At 41.7% G+C, this 20,664-nt stretch overlaps 2 protein-coding genes across 3 annotated transcripts in view; one reads left to right on the forward strand and one right to left on the reverse strand.

Annotated features, from left to right (window-relative positions):
* TUBD1 (tubulin delta 1) overlaps nt 1–20,664 on the forward strand; it is a 31,461-nt gene that overhangs the window by 1,661 nt on the left and 9,136 nt on the right. The window contains exons 3-6 of one of the 2 annotated variants that reach the window (XM_044248543.1): nt 3,360–3,507; nt 4,506–4,722; nt 6,186–6,417; nt 14,879–15,043. In XM_044248543.1, coding sequence (XP_044104478.1) covers nt 3,360–3,507; nt 4,506–4,722; nt 6,186–6,417; nt 14,879–15,043 — 762 coding nt within the window. Of the gene's footprint in view, nt 1–3,359; nt 3,508–4,505; nt 4,723–6,185; nt 6,418–14,878; nt 15,044–20,664 lie in introns of those variants that run through there. The other variant, XM_044248544.1, reaches the window with a different exon arrangement.
* LOC122906510 (syntenin-1-like) lies at nt 17,700–18,903 on the reverse strand. The gene has a single exon (XM_044248545.1). The coding sequence runs from the start codon at nt 18,826–18,828 to the stop codon at nt 17,932–17,934; it is 897 nt and encodes a 298-aa protein (XP_044104480.1). The 5' UTR covers nt 18,829–18,903; the 3' UTR covers nt 17,700–17,931.

Below are 20,664 nucleotides of genomic sequence, written 5' to 3' on the forward strand. Positions count from 1 at the left end.
ATATGACTTACTTCTTTTTTCTCTTGTTTTGTTTTGATTTGTTCTGTTTTGTTTTTTAAAGACTTATTCCCTGGGGCACCTGGGTGGCTCAGTGGGTTAAGTGTCTGCCTTTGACTCAGATCATGATCCCAGAGTCCTGGGATTGAGCCCTACTTCGGGCTCCCAGGTTAACAGGGAACTTGCTTCTCCCTCCTCTTTGCCTGCCACTCCCCCTGCTTGTGCACTCTCTCTCTCTGTCAAATAAATAAAATCTTTAAGAAAAAACTTTTATTGCATTTTGGGTCTATGCACTGAGGTGGTACATGGTGCAAGGATTTGGAATAAGCTTTGCAATTTTTTTTTTTTTAAATAAACTCTACCCCCAACGTGGGGCTCAAACTCACAACCCCAAGATCAAGAGTTACATGCTTTACTAACTGAGCCCACCAGGCACCCCAAGCTTTTCTTTTCCTTCTTATCCCTTTACCTTCTCATCTAAGATTCTCAAAGGAGAACCCTCTTTACCCAACTACAGTCCTGCTTTAGCCCTACACCACCACTGAAGTCCTCAAAGAAAAGTTCCTAGAGAACTAGGGGGATGGGGTAACTGGGTGATGAACATTAAGGAGGGCATGTGGTGTAATGAACACTGGGTATTATATAAGACTGATGAATCACAGACCTATGCCTCTGAAACCAATAGTACATTATATGCTAATTTTTTTTAAAAAGTTCCTAGTGGGGAACCTGGTAGCTCAGTCGGTTAAGTGTCCAACTCTTGATTTCAGCTCAGGTCATGATCTCAGGATTCTGAGATCAGGCCCTGCATCGGGCTCTATACTGGGTGTGGAGCAAACTTAATATTCTCTCTCTCCCTCTCCCTCTGCCTCTCCCCACCTCTCTTAAAAAAAAAAAAAAAAAAAGTGGGCGCCTGGGTGGCTCAGTGGGTTAAGCCGCTGCCTTCGGCTCAGGTCATGATCTCAGGGTCCTGGGATCGAGGCCCGCATCGGGCTCTCTGCTCAGCAGGGAGCCTGCTTCCTCCTCTCTCTCTGCCTGCCTCTCTGCCTGCTTGTGATCTCTCTCTGTCAAATAAATAAAATAAAATCTTTAAAAAAAAAAAAAAGTTCCTAGTAATCTCCTAATTACTAGATTGTTGTGATTGTTTCTTTCTCAATTCATTCCTGGATTTTATAACATTAACTATAAAACTTCCTCCTTGAGGGGTGCCTGGGTTAAGCCTCTGCCTTCAGTTCAGGTCATGATCTCAGGGTCTTGGGATCGAGCTCTGAATTCAGGCTCTCTCTCAGCAGGGAGACTGCTTCTCCTTCCCTCTCTGCCTACTTGTGATCTCTCTCTCTGTGTCAAATAAATAAATTAAATATTTAAAAAAGAAACAACAAAAACTCCCTCCTTCAAACTCCTCCTTAATCTCTGAACTTTTCTTCTCCACTGGTTGCATCTCAGGCTATATCTCTCCTCACTGGTGTAATCCTCTCTGGTATAGTTCTCTCTGGCTAATTTCAGTTACTCTTGTAATTTGCCACTTCTTGACACTGGTGATTCTCAGATCTGCAGCCTCTCTTCCAAGCTGCAGACTGATTAGTGGACATCTCCACCTGCATCCTCATGTGTACCTCAAACTCAGCATCTCCATACCTTAGGGCATTCATTATTTTTTCATTTAGAACTTGGGTTCTTTCTGCCCACATACCATCAAACATAATGATCTGCTTACTTTACCTCCTACATATCTCTTCTCCCCTATCTATCTTCACTGCCATTGGCTTAGTTCTGGATCTTGTCCTCTCTCACCTGGATTATTTCAAGACATTCCTTCTATTTCCCTGCCTTAACTCTTGTGTCTGTCGTATCTCTCTTCCATACTGCTGTATTTAACAAGTCATCTGATGGGGCACCTGGCTGGTTCAGTTGGTAGAGCTTGTGACTTTTGATAACAGGGTTGTGAGTTCAAGCCCCACACTGTGTGTAGAGGTTACTTAAAAACTAAATTAGAGGGGCGCCTGGGTGGCTCAGTGGGTTAAGCCGCTGCCTTCGGCTCAGATCATGATCTCAGGGTCCTGGGATCGAGTCCCGCATCAGGCTCTCTGCTCAGCAGAGAATGACTTTGCTCATAGCCCTTTGTTATGGTGGGCAGTAGCAGGTTTTTGCAGATGGTTCATAATGTCTAGCATTCTACTAAGTAGAACGGATCAGTGAAGGCTAAAATGATCACTGGGTCAGGTCTACAAACATCTGTTAAGAGCTTACAATGTCCCATGTACGGTGCTGGGAACACGGAGATGAAAACAACATCAGTCTAGCCCTAGAAGGACTGGTGGAAGAGATAAAACTTAATCTCAGTGTGATGTGATATGACCCACAATGAATCCACATTAGCAGAGTAGCACATTCAGATGTATAAAATAGCATGGGCACAGAAAGTGGGTCAGGATTGTTGAAACAGAAGACAGAGAAGGAGGGAGTACAGAGACTGATGAATGGGGATGCAAAGCAGGCAGGGCTCAAATCCTGGAAGTCCTGGTATGCAGTGCTAAAAAGCTTAAGAATTTATCTTTAAAATACTGTGAAACTACAAATGTTCAAGCAAGTGAGGAATTGTCCTATGACTTTTAATCTTAATTTTAATTAATTCTTTTAAGATTTTATTTATTTATTTGTCAGAGAAAGAGAGAGAGAGAGAGAAAGCAAGAGCACAAGAGGGAGAGCACGAGGCAGAGAGAGAAGCAGGTTCCACAATGATCAAAAAGCCTGATGCAGAACTCGATCCCAGGACCCTAGGATCATGACCTGATGCCAAAGGCAGACGCTTAACAACTGAGTTACCCAAGCATCCCTTTAGTTAATTAATTAATTAATTAAATTTTAAAATATTTTATTCATTTATTTGACAGAGAGAGACGGCGAGAGAGGAAACACCAGCAGGGGGAAGGGGCGAGAGAGAAATAGGCTTCCCACCAAGCAGGGAGCTTGATGTGGGGCTCCATCCCAGGACCCTGGGATCATGACCTGAGCTGAAGGCAGATGCTAAATGACTGAGCCTCTAATTTAGTTTTTTTTTTTTTTTTAAGATTTTATTTATTCATCTGACAGAGAGAGATCACAAGTAAACAGAGAGGCAGGCAGAGAGAGAGGAAGGATCCCAGGACCCTGAGATCATGACCTGAGCCGAAGGCAGAGGCTTAACCCACTGAGCTACCCAGGTGCTCCTGCACACCTTAATTTCTAAGCAGTATGACAGATCTTTCTATCCTTAATCTTTGGAATTTTTTTTTTTTTTTTGGACCTAGAAATTTGTACTCTGAAATAACCTGAATAAGACAGATGAAATATTTTTCTTTTGGTCTTTTTCCTCTCTCTAGTTCCAATTGCCCGGGCCATACTTGTCGATATGGAACCTAAAGTTACCAGTCAGACACTATCAAAGGCTGCCCAGTCTGGCCGATGGAAATATGGTCAGCATTCGTGCTTCTGTCAAAAACAAGGTTCTGGAAACAACTGGGCATATGGGTAAGAGTAATTCCTCATGATTTTTGGTTTAGATACAGCTACCCTGTCAGCATAGTTACTGCTGCACAGTTGATATACCAAGTACATAATCCTGAAGTTGCTATTTTAAAATTTAGAGTGTGACTTCACCCAGAAGAAACTCTTCATTCTATCTCATGGGTGTCTCTGCTTCTGGTCCAGGTAATGATAAAACCAAAGCTCTCTTCCTACAGGGTTTTCAACCTCTTCACTGTTATCCCACCAACTAACGTATTATCAAAACAATATCTTTAGCAGGTATTCCAGCTAATGGGGAACACAACAAGGCAGTAGTATGTCTTGGGGTTCTTTGGAAAATTCCGATGTGTGGGTCTTACTTTCAGAAATTCTGATTTAATTGATTTTTTTAAAAAAATTTTATTTATCTTTTTGACAGAGAGAGATCATAAGTAGGCAGAGAGGCAGGCAGAGAGAGAGAGAGAGGAGGGAGCAGGCTCCCCACCAAGCAGAGAGCTTAATGCGGGACTCGATCCCAGAACTCTGAGATCATGACCTGAGCTGAAGGCAGAGGCTTAACCCACTGAGCCACCCAGGCGCCCTGATTTAATTGATTTACGATGAAGTCCGGATGTTGGAATTTTTTTTAAAGCTTCCCTCTGTGATTCTAATGTTCAGCGAAGTTTGAGAACTACTGCTTTAGGAGAATTACTATAAATAGTGAATATTATTTTGTACCATAAACTTGCAGAAGTACCTGGTAACTGAAGTCTTCAGCTACAGGAATGGCCTATAAAAGAGAATTTTCTGTACCCAGTAAATTCCCTGTCCCCGCAGGGCTATTCTCCTGTTCAATATATTTAACATTTAAATTTTATCAATCAGGGCACCTATACCTTTCATAAGAGCTAGTTCACATCCATGTGTTTAAAAAACCTTCTGTATTGTATATATTCCTCTCTGCATTGCCTCTTTCTGAGTAAATTGAAAGGTGTTTTTATTTGTTTCTTTGTGTTGCATAGTTACTCTGTTCATGGACCCAGGCATGAAGAATCTATAATGAACCTAATCCAGAAGGAAGTGGAGAAATGTGACTCTTTGAGTGGTTTTTTCATCATAATGAGTATGGCTGGGGGCACAGGATCAGGGCTAGGAGCCTTTGTTACACAGAATTTACAAGATCAGTACTCAAATTCTTTGAAAATGAATCACATTATATGGCCTTATAGAACTGGTGAGGTATGAAAATTTTGAAAAATTTTATATTTTGGGGGCATCTGTCTGACTTAGTTGGAAAAGCATGTGACTCTTGATCTTAGGGTTTTGAGTTTGAGCCCCACATGGGGTATAGAGAGTACTTAAATGAAACTTACTAAAAAAAGAAAAAGAAAATTTTATATTTTATATTCTTTGCAGTGAGATAAATATAGGTAAAATATTGCTCTCACCCTTTCTTTAGAAATACCAAGTTACCACATCAGGAGTCATTCATTATATTATATAGTACTTTTGTGAGCAATTCATTTAACTTTGCTTAAACTTTTCCAAACGAGTGAGGTGTTCTTGTTTTTAAAAACTCCAAAGGAGGGGCACCTGGGTGGCTTAGTTGGTTAAGCGACCACTTTCAGCTCAGGTCATGATCCTGAAGTCCTGGGATGGAGCCCCACATCAGGCTCCCTGCTGAGCAGGGAGTCTGTTTCTCCCTCTGACCTTCCCCCTGTCATGCTCCCTCTCACTCATTCTCCCTCTCTGAAATAAATAAAATAAAAAAAAAAAAAAATCCAAAGGAGATAATTGTGCATCTTCTCTCAGAAACCCATTCCTGGGTTTGTCCCTGAGGCTACAGTATGTAAAGGAGGGACCTTGACCTCATGTTGGGGTTCATCATGCCATTGCCAACCTTTGAAGACTTTTCCTTTCTTTCTTTATTTTTTATTTTTTTTTTTAAGATTTTATTTATTTATTTGACAGACAGAGATCACAAGCAGGCAGAGAGAAGAAGAAGCAGGCTTCCTGCTGAGCAGAGAGTCTGAGGCGGGGCTGGATCCCAGGACTCTGAGATAGTGACCTGAGCCCAAGGCAGAGGTTTTTTGTTTTTTTTTTTTAAAGATTTTATTTATTTATTTGACAGAGAGAAATCACAAGTAGATGGAGAGGCAGGCAGAGAGAGAGGGAAGCAGGCTCCCTGCTGAGCAGAGAGCCCGATGCGGGACTCGATCCCAGGACCCTGAGATCATGACCTGAGCCGAAGGCAGCGGCTTAACCCACTGAGCCACCCAGGCACACCTCCTTTCTTTCCATTGAGAGGAATTTTATATATAGGTCAATTTCCTGTTGGTCAACCTTGTAAGAGAAATGATAAAATAGAGGTGAGTCAGTCACTATAGGAAATGAAGGAAGAAAGTGTGATAGTAATAGTAATAGTCACTGTTTTTTGAGCCCTTACAAACAGCAAGACACTGCTCTAGTGCTTTAATTGCATTCTGTCATTAATCCTTACAATTCTAGGAGCTGGTGTAATTATGATCCCTGCTGTACAAGTGAGAAAACTGAGGCATGGAGACATCACATAACTTGTCCAAGATCATATAGTTAGAAAGTGACAGAGCTGGGATGTGAACCCAGGCAGGATGCCCTTCTAGTCTACCTTCTTAACAGCTCTTTTCTCTTCTTTTCTTTTTTTCTGACCTTTTTCTCTCCAGGTTATTGTCCAGAACTACAACTCCATTTTGACTCTTTCTCACTTGTACCGATCTTCAGATGCCCTCCTTGTTCATGAAAATGATGCTCTTCATAAGATCTGTGCAAAACTGATGAACATCAAGCAGATCTCCTTTAGTGATATAAACCAAGTCCTTGCACATCAGTTGGGAAGCGTGTTCCAGCCTACGTATTCTGTGGAAGGCTCATGTCACTACAGAAGAAATCCATTAGGTATTTGTCCTCTTGTATGTAATTTGTAGGAAAGTCTTATGTTCTGAAAGCCTCACAGTTATTCCCCACTAGCTCCTCCTCTCTGTCTGAGGATACACTCAGGTTTCCCTCATCTCAAAAACCTTCCTAAAGAGCTACTTCACTCTCCAACTGTCTTTTTTTTTTTTTTACACTTTTTTTAAAGGATTTTATTTATTCATTTGACAGATAGAGATCACAAGTAGGCAGAGAGGCAGGCAGAGAGAGAGAGAGGAGGAAGCAGGCTCCCCGCCCAGAGAGCCCGATGCAGGGCTCAAACCCAGGACCCTGGGATCATGACCTGAGCCAAAGGCAGAGGCTTTAACCCACTGAGCCACCCAGGCGCCCCGTTTTCCAACTGTCTTATGAGGTTTTGAGAAGTTACTAAATTTCTGAAGAGTGGTGATATCACTGACTCCATTCTTCAGGATCCTTTCTCTTCTTTTTTTATAGAAACTTTGACATATAATTCACATACCATATAATTCACTCACTTAAAGTGTACAGTTCTATTTTTAGCATATTCACAAAGTTGTACAACCATCATTCTCATCACCCCATAAAGAAATTCATCATTCTTGGGGCGCCTGGGTGGCTCAGTGGGTTAAGCCGCTGCCTTTGGCTCAGGTCATGATCTCAGGGTCCTGGGATCGAGTCCCACATGGGGCTGTCTGCTCAGCAGGAAGCCTGCTTCCCTCTCTCTCTCTCTCTGCCTGCCTCTCTGCCTACTTGTGATCTCTATCTGTCAAATAAATAAGTAAAATCTTTAAAAAAAAAAAAAAAAGAAATTCATCATTCTTTTTTTAGCTGGTCAAGTGATGCCTTATAAATTCATATCATCTAGATGCAAATAACTCCATAATCTGTACTCTCCTCAGTCCTAAGCTCCTTCCCAAATAGTCACCTACCCCACTTTTCTTAATTACCTTCTGCTTCTTTAAATTTAGATTGTTCTGAATGGATCCATCTTTTTTTTCCTGCCATCTCTCCCCAGGTCCCTCTTCCTCAATTTCTATCATCTGGATTTCTCTCACTGTCCTCATACCTCATCAGGATGTTCAGACTGGTTGGTGCCATCTCTGCCCTCTGCCTGCATTCTTCCCCTCCTTTCCTGTCTGACATTGGCTCAGGGTATCGATATCTCTTATCTAATAGTGCATACTCTCCTTGAATGCAAAGTAAACTAGTCTCTTTCTACTCCTTCTCTCTCTCTCTTTCTCTCTCTCTCTCACACAAAAAACAGAGCTTATATCAAATTGATGTTCCTGTCTTAAGATGGTCCTAACCCTGCATCTTCCCCCTGCAGTCCATCTTGCACACTGACTGCAAAAGAGCCACCCCCATGCACAGATCTAATTCTTATACTCTCCTGTTCAACCTGTGGCCACATTTGTCAGAATTCCTTAGCCTGGACTCCACATTATGCCCTAAACCCTAACTTCGTAGCTTCATTACTTCCTGCCTCCTCTGCCCCCACCTACTTTTCATCCTGTGTCCATTGTCTTTCTTCAGCCTGGTAATTTCCAGCCCTGATCCCTTTGCTCAGTGTTCCTTCTCAGTAATGGCTTCCTCCTTCCCTTCTTCACCTTAACTCATCCTTCAGTCACCTGTTCAAGTGATAATTTTTCTATAAAGCTTTCCTGCTGAGGCCTTTACCTAAGGTAACCCTCTTTCCTTTGAAATTTAAGGGATTCTCTCCTTTATGTCACTTAATGTTTCTTACCTTTATTATTATTTAAGTGTGTTTGCTTACCTTTAAAAGTAACAGGGGTGCTTGGGTAGCTCAGTCAGCTGAGCATCTGCCTTCAGCTGGGGTCATGATCCAGGGTCCTGGGATCAAGCCCTGCATTGGGCTTTCTGCTCAGCAGGGAGTTTGCTTCTCTTTCTCCCTCTGCCGCTCTCCCTGCTCATGATGTCCCTGTTTGTGCTCTCTCGCTCATGCTCTCTCTCTCAGATGAATGGATAAAATCTTTTTTAAAATAACTAAAAATTAATTATTAAATAAATTATTAAATAAATAAATTTATTAAATAAATAAAAATTATTAAATAAAAATAATTTTTAAATAAAAATTAAAAAATAAAAGTAACACACACACACATATTCAAAGAATGCAAAGGTAGAATGCAAAGATTGCAAAAGCAATCAAAAGTAGGTGTCCTCGGGACGCCTGGGTGGCTCAGTTGGTTGGGCGGCTGCCTTTGGCTCGGGTCATGGTCCCGGCGTCCTGGGATCGAGTCCCGCATCAGGCTTCTTGCTCGGCAGGGAGCCTGCTTCTCCCTCTGCCTCTGCCTGCCATTCTGTCTGCCTGTGCTCGCTCTCTCTCCCTCTCTCTCTGACAAATAAATAAATAAAATCTAAAAAAAAAAAAAAAAAGTAGGTGTCCTCACCCTTTCCCAGATGATGCCATTGTAACTAACACCATGCGTTTCCTTAAAGAGGGAACTCTGTCATGTGTGTATTATGTAATCCCACTCATTTGCAGCTTCCTTGGAGACCTGTATCTTGTTAATATCTGTGCATGTCAAGGTACTTAACCATATTGCACATCTGTTCACTCAACCAATATTTATTGACTTCCTGCTATGTGTCAGTCACTTTGCTAAATGTCAGGGATCCAGCGGGAGCCAATGCAGACATTGTGTTCCCTGTGAAATGGGAAGGAGAGACATTAAACAAATAAATTACATCAAGAACATATAATTAAAAACTGAGTTAAGTGCTCTAAAGGAACATAGTACAAGAGAATGTGTCATGAAGGAATCAAACTTAGACTGCAGGGGCAGAGAAGGCTGCCCTGAGAAAACAACACCTGAGCCAAGAGCTGGATAAGGACTCGGAAGTGACTTAGGGAGGGAGGAGGGAGTGGCGTGTGCAGAGGGAACAGCACATGAAAAGGCCTTGCAGCAGGAGGAAGCCTGGCACATCAAACAAATCCAGTGGCACTGGAGTGCAGGGAATGGTGTAGGGGCTGACTGAAGTCTGAAGCTAACATGGTAAGCAGGGGCAGGCCTTGCAGGTCCTCATAAGCCATTTGGAGGCCTTTCTCATCACCCAAAGAGACGGGGAAGCTGCCGAACAATTTTAAACAGGTTGGTGACATAGTCACTTTTATTATTGAAAAATTTGCCTGTGGGGACGCCTGGGTGGCTCAGTGGGTTAAGCCGCTGCCTTCGGCTCAGGTCGTGATCTCAGGGTCCTGGGATCGAGTCCCGCATTGGACTCTCTGCTCAGCAGGGAGCCTGCTCCCTCTCTCTCTCTCTGCCTGCCTCTCTGTCTACTTGTGATCTCTCTCTGTCAAATAAATAAATAAAATCTTTAAAAAAAAAAAAAGAAAAGAAAAAGAAAAATTCGCCTGTGGATAACTAATTGGTGGTTGAGTCTGCAGGCTAGTCTAGTCATTCCTCACTGGACCTCACTGAGGAAATAAAGGTATTTATTTATTTATTTTTTTGGAAATAAAGGTATTTAGTCACACAGGAGCTCTCTCAGCTCCCCCACTATGTCTGCAAACCTTACTGTGCTCTCTGGACTCACCTTTGCACTTCACCTGGTGTCACAGTAGAAGTGTCCTGCTCCTATCAAAGGCCAGTCTCTCACTTGGCTTTTGGGTCCCATTCCCTCTCTTTTTTCAGGAGCTTAATTCCTCACTCATCTCTTGTTCTTCATGCATCTTTCCTAGATAACTGCCATTATAACAACTCTCTGGCATCTCTCACACTGAAAATACCCTCCTTTGACCTCACCTCTAGTTATTGAACCTATTTCTCTGTTATTCTTTAGAACAATACAAGGGCATTATGACTTGTGTCTGCCCTTGTTGTCCTCTTCTCCTCATCTCTTTGCTCTTCAGCCCACTCTGCTCTAGTTTCTCCCTCACTGCTTTTCTGAAATTGCTTTTTACAAGTCACAGGCATGTCCACATTGCCAAATTCAGTGGACACTTTGCTGTCCTTGTTTCCATCAACCTGTCAGTAGAATTTGGCATGGCTGACCTTTAGTCTTCCACATCTTCTCTTTGTCTTTTGTGACAGCCCTCTCCTGATTTTTCTTCTAACTCAATGATTGCTCCTTTTATTCCTTTCCTTTCTTTATTCCCTCTTTTGTTTCATCTTCCTTTTCCCAAGCTCTAAATGCTGGTCTTGGATTCTCTCCCTGATAACTGGCCCACTTCCATAGCTCTAAATGCCATTTGTATCCTCCAACCTGCTGGTTTATTTCCAACTCCTACCAATTCTGTTAGCTCCAGATTTCTATATCCTGCAGCCTTCCTGTATAGACATCCCAAACATAATGTATTTGAAACAGCTTTCTCCCATAAGCTTGTTTCTTTCTCACTCCCTCAGTTGCTCAATTTTAAAGTCTTAGGTCAGGGCTCCATGGAGCCTACAAAAAAAAAAAAAAATTCTAAAGTCTTAGGTCCTGCTTTCTTTCTTTTTTTTTTTTTTTTTAAAGATTTTATTTTTATTTATTTATTTGACAGACAGAGATCAGAAGTTGGCGAGAGGCAGGCAGAGAGAGAGGAGGAAGCAGGCTTCCCACAGAGCAGAGAGCCCAATGCGGGGCTCGATCCCAGAACCCTGGGATCATGACCTGAGCCGAAGGCAGCGGCTTAATCCACTGAGCCACCCAGGCGCCCCTGGGTCCTGCTTTCTTATAGCAGAGTCTACCAGTGCCTCAGTTGTATGTAATCCATCTTCTGTCTTCCAGGTTCCCTTCTGCTGTTCTCCCTGTTCACGAGCACAGCCTCAGGGGCCTCACTGCACATCAGAGCCCAGCTCATTTTCAGGGGGTCTGTTCTTGCTGTCCTCATCAACCTCCTGCTCCCTCTACCAGGAATATCCTCCTGGCCATTTCCCTTTCATCTTCCCAGTCTCAGGTCACAGTTACCCCTTAAAGTGGCCTTCCATGGAGGCACCTGGGTGGCTCAGATGGTTAGGCATCTGCCTTCAGTTCAGGTCATGATCTCCAGGTCCTGGGAGTGAGCCCCGCATTGGGCTCCCTGCTTAGCGGGGAGCCTGCTTCTCCCTCTCTCTGCCTCTCCCCCTGCTTGTGTATTCTTTCTGTCTCTCTGTCTCTCTCTTAAATAAATAAATCAAATCTTTAAAAAAAAAATGTCTACCCTCAACAGAGTTATTACCACCAAGTAACTGAGACCTTATCTGACCCTCATCGTGCTGAGGGAAACCTATATAGATATCTATCTATCCATATATAGATATAGATATCTATCTATATATAACTCAGTTAACTCAGTTACAGCATGATGATAGATATATAGATATCTATATCTATATCTATATATCACTATATAAAGATCACTCCATAACAAATGGAGTGATATTACAGATACTCACTCCTCAAATACGATCATCATGGAAAGATAATCGTATTTGAGGAGTGAGTGTCTGTACTATCACTCCATTTGTTCCCTTCTCAGCATTTGTTACTCTCTGACATTGTTTTTGTTCATCTATTACCGTTTTTATTCTTTGTTTCTAACCACTAGAATAGAGGCTTTGTGAAGGCAAGGCCCTGTCTACCTTGCTCACCACCATGTCCCCCGTCCTCAGAACAGAGCCTCTCATATAACAGGCCCTTGCCAAAAGGGCCTAAACAAACGGAGCTAATAAGGACGGATTTGAGAACAATTGGGGATGGGGTAAAGTGGTACATGACTAGGTTTGGATCTAGAAAATGACAGGGAGGTACAGAGCAAAATTTGTGGGGCCCCGGTTTGCATAACAGTGTAAATTATAGTGCTGTTCACTAGAGCTGGGGACACTGAAAAAGGATGTGGTTTATGGGCCACAGGGCAAGGAAAGAGGTGGGTCCTAGACATGTTGAGTGTGAGGTGCCTTTGCCATATCGTAATGGAAATGTCCTGTGAGGAGTTGGCTGGAGGCTGGTCTTCCCTCTTCAACCTTTGCCAATGCACAGCCTTTCCTTAAGTATAGCAGCCAGACTGAACTCTGGCTTTACTTGTCTAAAAGGTTAAATCCCATTAGATCCTGTTTCTCTCCTACTCCAAACCTTCAGGAGGTTTCCCATCTCACCCAGAGTTAAAGCCAGAGTCACTGGAATCACATGTAAGGCTTTTCTCTGTCTGGCTTTCCACTGCTTTGTCGATCTTATATCCTGCTACTCACTCTCTTCCAGCTGCTTTGGCCTCCATGCCCCTTCTCAGGTATGTCTGCTGTGCTCCAGAGTCTCTGCGTGAGATGACCTTGGATATCCACGTGGCTCCACTCAGGTGTTTGAGGGGATGGCACCTTTACAACAGAGCATCAGCATTAGTGGGCAGCAGTGTTCGGCATCTAAATTCTGAGGGGTCCCATCAGTGAGATGGGCTGATTTGCTTTTTTTTTTTTTTTTTAAGATTTTATTTATTTATTTGACAGAAAGAGACACAGCGGGAGAGGGAACACAAGTAGAGGGAGTGGGAGAAGGAGAAGCAGGCTTCCCACTGAGCAGGGAGCCCGATACAGGGCTCAATCCCAAGACCCTGGGATCATGACCTGAACTGAAGGCAGACACTTAACAACTGAGCCACCCAGGCACCCCAGGGTGACTTGCTTTAGCTGTGCTCTGACAGGCACAGAGAATGTGAGGAGTGAGGCTGATCCAAGATTGGATTTTCACTAGAAAGATCTGAAGAAGAGACAAGAGCAAGTAGGTGATTAAGGAGAGGAGCGAAGAAGGGGGGAGACTAATAGACTGAGAAGTCAGGCAGTCCACGGATTAGTTTGTCTTAGCCCATTTAGGTTGCTATATCAAAAGTGCTGTATACTAGGTGACTTATAAACAACATAAATTTATTTCTTGTGGTTCTGGAGGCTGGGAAGTCCAAGATCGAGACACCAATAGTGGGGTCTGATAAGGGCCTGATTCCTAGTTCTCAGATGGCCATCTTCTCATTGTGTCCTCACATGGCAGGAAGGGCTAGAGAGCTCAGGAGGACCCCTTCTATAAGGGCACTAATCCTATTTATAAGGGCTCCATCCTTACCATACCATCACCTCAGGGGTTAAGATTTCAGTAGGAATTTGAGGGGGGGAACAAACATTCAGTTCATAATAGGGTCTCAGCAAGGTCCCAGATTGGTTAAAATGAGAGTGGGTGAACAAAGAGGCTGGGGGGAAAAGGGGATTGTGATAATTAATAATTTATGTGTTAGTGCTCAGGCTACGTCTGTTGGCTGCCACTTCTTTATTTGTGCTATGCAGTAGAATTCAGCTCTAGGTATTTTGCAAGGACTCTTAGGTTTAGAGAAAACTCCATTAGGCATAAGACCAATTTGTGCAGCATTTTGTAGATGCTGGCGTCAAAATCTGTTCTTTCCCTGAGGATGTAGAATATGAGTTTGTACTGCTATAAAATTTATATTTCATGTTTTTGTAGTAATATATTTTTCTCTTTCCTCTAGTTTTTTCTACAAACATATAAAACAGCTCTGAATGCAAAACAAATTAGCCTTTCTCCATAATCCTGTGTCATTACAAATATAAGTTTCTAAAGACAGGCATATTCCTGTCTTCAGGAATCCCTAATCTTCTCTTTTTTTCCTAGTAGAGTTTGATTTAAAAGGTTCTGATTATCATTTAAGTAGACAAAATAAATAAGAGATCTAGGAAAATTTCCAAAGGAAATTTCCAAAGGAAATTATAGTGACTATAGAATGATGATAAAAGCATTGTAGCTCTCATGCTTACTTTATTTTCCTGAGGTGTAGCTACATTTTTCATTCATGTTTCCAGTTTCTTAGCTTCTAAATTCTTGTTTCCTTTTGGGCAAAGTGTCTTTTCTCACTCATGCTAAAATATGTGCCAAAATATGTCATCTAAAATAGACATTGTCTCTGAAATTTTATTTATGTTTTTAAACTTAAGCAATCTGGTCTTGGAGGAGAAAACATGTTTGGCCCTCCAAACCATCAAGCCACAGTTGTGTATGGGCCAATGAAAACATTATGGAATTTAAAAGTTTAGTTCAGGGGCGCCTGGGTGGCTCAGTGGGTTAAGCCGCTGCCTTCGGCTCAGGTCATGATCTCAGGGTCCTGGGATCGAGTCCCACATCGGACTCTCTGCTCAGCAGGGAGCCTGCTTCCCTCTCTCTCTCTCTCTGCCTGCCTCTCCATCTACTTGTGATTTCTCTCTATCAAATAAATAAATAAAATCTTTAAAAAAATAAATAAATAAAATAAAAGTTTAGTTCAGGGCGCCTGGGTGGCTCAGTGGGTTGAGCCGCTGCCTTTGGCTCGGGTCATGATCTCAGGGTCCTGGGATCGAGTCCCGCATCGGGCTCTCTGCTCGGCAGGGAGCCTGCTTCCTCCTCTCTCTCTCTCTGCCTGCCTCTCTGCCTACTTGTGATTTCTCTCTGTCAAATAAATAAATCTTTAAAAAAAAAAAAAAAAAAGTTTAGTTCAGATTTTTTTTCTTTACAGGAGACTTAATGGAGAATTTGGTTCCCCATCCTGAATTCAAGATGCTGGGTATACGTAACATTCCTCAAATGTCTGAGAACTCACTGGCATACAGCACCTTTACTTGGGCCGGCCTCCTCAAATATCTGAGACAGATGCTCATTTCTAATTCAAAAATGGAAGAAGGTAAAGTATATTTTAAAAATATGCAGGCCACAAGCTGGAGAAAGTGCCTGAACTGGAATTCTCAATATAAACTTCCTTGGCCAGTTGAAATAATGGTGCCTTCTTCTGGTCAGGGAGGCTCCTACAGAAACTCACCAGGACATCCCAGGAGGGTTTCTTAATCACTTCATAGTTTCATTTACCAAATATGAAAAAAATTTCCGAGGAGCATGATATATTTTTTTTAAGGTTATTTATTTATTTTTAGTAATCTCTACACCTAACATGGGACTCAATTTCCCTAACCTGATACCAGGAATCCCATGCCAGCTGCCCCTGTTTTATTTTTATCGAAGTGATAAATGAACATAGTTTTTAAAAAAATCAAATGGTCAAAACTCATCTAAGTGTATACTTATATCTACATTGCATTGTATGTAAACTATATTTCAGTTTTTTAAAAAAACCAGTTGTCCAATATGAATTTATAATGAGGAAAAGAGCAGATCCTTGTCCTACACATCCCCACTGCCTTGATGAAACTGTCAATGTTTTTAGCTGTTTTTTCCTGGAATTCCCCTCCATATTTCTAAGTATCTTGCCTATACTGTTACTTATTTTATTTTCCAGGTTTAGATATTGTCAGTTGTTTTCCTAATGTGAAATTGAGAATTGAATCTACTTATACTTCCTCTGTACACACACACACACACACACACACACACCCTTTCTCTCTCCCTCTCTTCCCCTCCCCCTCCCTCCCTCCCTTTTCCCTTTATGCTTATAACGTACTTCTGAATTAGATTTGTTTTCAATGTTTGTACTACCTTTGATAGGTAAATATTTTTTATAGTTGAGCCATGTACTGTATACATAGAATAAATTTATTTCATGTAATTTTTTTCTTCAGTTAATTTTTTCTTCCTCTGGTTAATAATTATACTTATTTGGGGGCACTTACCTGTCTGACTCAGTCAGTAGAGCCTGCGACTCAGGTTCGAACCTCACATTGGGTGTAGAGATTACTTTACAAAAATTATACTTATTTGCTCAGTATTCTGTGTGCCTGTCACACATCTATCCCTAAATTTTTCCCATAAAAATGAATCCCTTCTCAACATGTTCAAACACATCAGGTAGTCTCTTACTTTCTTTATCTCTTTGGAAATGTCCCTTTTGGAGATCTCCTCCTCTTGTTGCTGCCCTGGCTACTCTCCAGGCTTGATGAGCAGCCAGCACCAACATCTCTGCCTCATTCTATATTCTGTCTGATTTCCTAGATTCCACATCTGCCTTTTGTTTTGTTTTGTTTATTCTCTCATAGTGATAGGACACGCTCTCCAGGAGCTTCCTAAGAAAAAGTACAGGGAAGGTAAAAAAAAAAAAAAATTAAAGCTATAAATGTCATTATTCCGCCTTTACATTTGATTGATGATTTGCTCAGGTATAAGATCTGAGGGTCGGGAGTCATGTTTGCTCAGAATTTTGAAGGCATTGTTCTGTTATCTTCCAGCTTCAGTGGTTGCAGTGAGGTCCCACATCACTCTGATTCCTAATCCTGTTTTAATCTCTCTAATCCTGTTTTATTCTCTCTTGCCTCTTTGTCTCCAGCATTCTGGAATTCCTTAGTGTGGATCTTTCATTGATCTCTGTAGGATGTAAGCTTTAGAAGAGCAGAGATTTCTGTTTTGTGTACACGGCTGTATCTTCCAAGCCTGGAAGGCAGGGCCCAGCATGTAGTTCGGTGGAGGCTGGAGCCTCACTATTTTTTTTTTTTTTTTTTTGATGCAACAGACTAAAAGTCCACTTTATTTATACATATTTAATTAAGATGAAATAGGCATAAACCATAAAGAAAAAAAATCAGGATAAAGTGTCACTTCCATTTTGTAGGGAGGGGTCAGGAAATGGAACAGATTACCTGGGAAACATCCTAAGACCACCCCAAAGTAGTGAGGTTACAGAATGTTAAAGACAAAATTAAGTATTATTCCACTTAATCTACAAATGAATAAAGGGAGTCAAAACTTTATCCTATTTGGTATAAGAATTTTTACATTTAATATATAGTGAATCATTTCTCAGAAAGTAATACCGGTTAAGTTTTAGAAGAAAGAAATTTCCATTACACAACTGACTAGAAAATCTCAAATGCAACTAAGCAGCTATGCTATAGCTCAGTATGTACCATTACATTGTTCTGGGCTAGTGTACATTTCAGTTTAACACAGAACTGCATTTTGGGTTTTAGAAAGGCAGCAATAGTTATATTTTGGCTTTTATTCTAGACGCTTAACACAGTTAAGGCGACAGTTGAAGCATATTAAGTAAAGGTAGTTCTAATTAAATGATGATCAACACAATCTCTAGCAACCTACATACACTGTATAATGCTTACATGGAATGAAACCAGTTGTACTTAATTAGTATTTTACACGCACACACACACACAGAACTAAAAAACATCAAAAGCAGTCATTCTACATTTACTATGGTTACACATTAAAAATGCAATTATACCATAGAACTAAAGTAATATGAACAGCACTACTTGATATGTAAGATAAAGGTGACTGGTTCTAACACAGAGCTAAGCCTGTATCAGTCATTCTAATCATAATGGCTTGTAAAAGCTTCGGGTTTCCAGTAGAGAAACTACTCTATGAAAATCAGTTAAAAATCTGTCCAAAGTTTCACATCAGTAAAACCAGGATAAGGCTACAATGATCTTGAAGTGTGAACAAGATATCCAATCAGAACAGTAAGATTCCCAGCCATAATGTAAGATAGAAAGGTCTTCATGCAGCATATGCTCTCTGGCTCCTAGAAAGCTTCATGTGCATAATATAAAGTTAAGTTGCCCAAGAAGTAAACTGGAGTTCAGTGAAGTTTCCGTTGTGCCAAGACTTTTAAACTTCAGGAATGGTATGATCCATCAGGCTTTTCATAATGCTTGGTGCCATCCGTTTAATAATATGTTCAAAGATAAAAGCAGGCATGATTGTAATAGCAACTACAGTCTCAGATGTTGACAGTATGTCTGCAATTTGAGAATCCTTCAGCCCAATGACATTCTGCCCATTGACTTCACAGATGTTATGTTCTGTGAGAAGACCATTTCTGGCTGCAGAACTATCTTTCACTATGGATGTTATCTTTCCATTTTTAAAGATAAAGCCAACATGTCCAGTACTATCCTTATGCATGGTAACTGTCCTTTCAAAGGGCCTGTCACGAACAGTCATAGTAATCTTCTCTCCAAAAGCCTGTTTGAGTACCTTGTGTGCTTTATCAGAGCTCCAGCCTGCACAGTTTTCCCCATTGATCTGGAGTACTTGGTCCCCAAATCTCAGACCAACCAATGAGGCTGGAGAATTTGCCTGGACCAGCTGAACAAATATGCCATTATCTATTGATTTAAGCCTGAGCCCAATTTTTCCATCTTGATCCTTACACAAAATGACTTCACGAATCCCTTGCTTAATTTCTGCTCTATGAATTCCAACATCATTACCAGTTACAGGAGCCACCATATAGTTCATACTAGAAGGTCTTGCCACCAACTGCCCCTGAACTGGTGCTCCAGAGACCACGGCCATATTTGCACGGATTTCTTCTTCATTTAAACTCAGGCCCATGTACTGGGAGAGCTCCGGATACAATTTAGGATAGAGATTTCCATCTTGAGAGATGGGAGCAGAAGCTTCAGACAAAATTGCTGGGTTGCCAGGGTTTGCAGAAAAGGCAGTTTGAGCCTGAATAACTTTGTCTACTTTCAGGTCTTCAAGAGATGGATACAGAGACATTTTTGCAGGATTTTTCTAGGCCACAAGGACCCACTCGCCGCTGTTACCGCCCCGTCGCCTCCGGTCTGGAGCCTCACTATTTTAGCCTTTCTTGAGCAGATGGCTTCTAGGATGAAGGGAGGGGGGCACGCCCTCTGCTGCCAGGAGTGAGGAAGTGTCCTGGCCTCTCCACTTTGCATGAAGACTTTTTTTTAAAGATTTTATTTATTTATTTATTTATTCTTAAAGATTTTATTTATTTATTTGACAGAGAGATCATGAGTATGCAGAGAGGCAGGCAGAGAGAGAGAGAGGAGGAAGCAGGCTCCCCGCCTAGCAGAGAGCCCGCCGCGGGGCTTGATCCCAGGACCCTGGGACCATGACCTGAGCGGAAGGCAGAGGCTTTAACCCACTGAGCCACCCAGGTGCCCCTTGCATGAAGATTTTTAACTAATCCTCTTGTTTCCCCCTTTTAGAAGGGCCTGGCCTCCTGCCAGGACCTTCTCTGGGGGCAGAAATGTCCCTGGTTGCTAAGTCAGCCACAGCTGGCTCATTTGCTTATCATCTTCCAAAATGTTGTTCCCATTATCTTCCCTTCCATTCCCTGTTCTCTTGTTTATGCCTTTTAAAAATACCCCTGTCTTGGGGCACCTGGGTTTAACTGGAAATCACTACTATTAGTGAATATTTGAGCAGCATATATTTTATCACAAATAACAATGAGTTGGGTTTCAAGACTATGAAAGTGGATGGATTTCCTCAACATTACGTACTTAGTGATACCTTATGGATTTTAGATCACAGTGCCGGAGGTTTGGAGATAAATAGAAAGGTCACATCTTCATATCTTAAAGGAATTCTTACCAAATTTTTTGGCCTCAGTACCTGTTTTTCTAGTAATACCTGTTAACATCTCAAGGAACACAGTGTTCCTCAGGGTATAGCATGAGACATGCTGCTCTGAGCTCTCTTAGGTCAATAAACCAGTTTGCTTAGTCATTTTCCCATGCAGAACCTTGAGTGTCAACATTTTTTAACAGTTATAGATACAGCTTTGAACATATAAATATTTTCATATATATGAATATATATGAATAAATATATTTATGTCACTTACCAGGTTGAGACAAATAGCTTTAAAAATCTTCATGTATGTAGGGACGTGTGGGGGACTCAGTTAGGCGTCTGCCTTCAGCTCAGGTCATGATCTCAGGGTCTTGGGATCGAGCCCTGCATCAGGCTCCCTGCTCAGTGGGAGCCTGCTTCTCCCTCTGCCTGCTGCTCTCCTTGCTGGTGCTCTCTCTCTGCCAAATAAATAGATGAAATCTTTTTTTTAAAATATTTTATTTATTTATTTGACAGAGAGAGATCACAAGTAGGCAGAGAGGCAGGCAGAGAGAGAGAGAGGAGGAAGCAGGCTCCCCGCTGAGCAGAGAGCCCGATGCGGGACTCGATGCCAGGACCCTGAGATCATGACCCGAGCCGAAGGCAGCGGCTTAACCCACTGAGCCACCCAGGCGCCCAAATAGATGAAATCTTAAAACACACACACACACACACAAATACAGCTTTTAGAGTAGGTCATAAATTTTTAAATACCTTTACTGAGATGTGATTTATATACCATATGTCTCACCTATGATAAGAGTATAATTTGGTGATTTTTTTAGTAAATTTGCAGAGTTATGTAACCATTATCACAAGCCAGTTTTTTTGCTTTAATTTTTTTAAGATTTTAAGATTTTATTTATTTGAGAAAGAAAGATACAGAGAGCACAAGCCAGGGGAGCAGAGAGAGAGAGGGAGTAGGGGAAGCAGACTCCCACTGAGCAGGGAGGCTGAGGTGGGGCTCGATCC

The sequence above is a fragment of the Neovison vison genome, chromosome 5 (genome assembly GCF_020171115.1).
Source record: "Neovison vison isolate M4711 chromosome 5, ASM_NN_V1, whole genome shotgun sequence".
NCBI classification, from domain to species: domain Eukaryota; kingdom Metazoa; phylum Chordata; class Mammalia; order Carnivora; family Mustelidae; genus Neogale; species Neogale vison.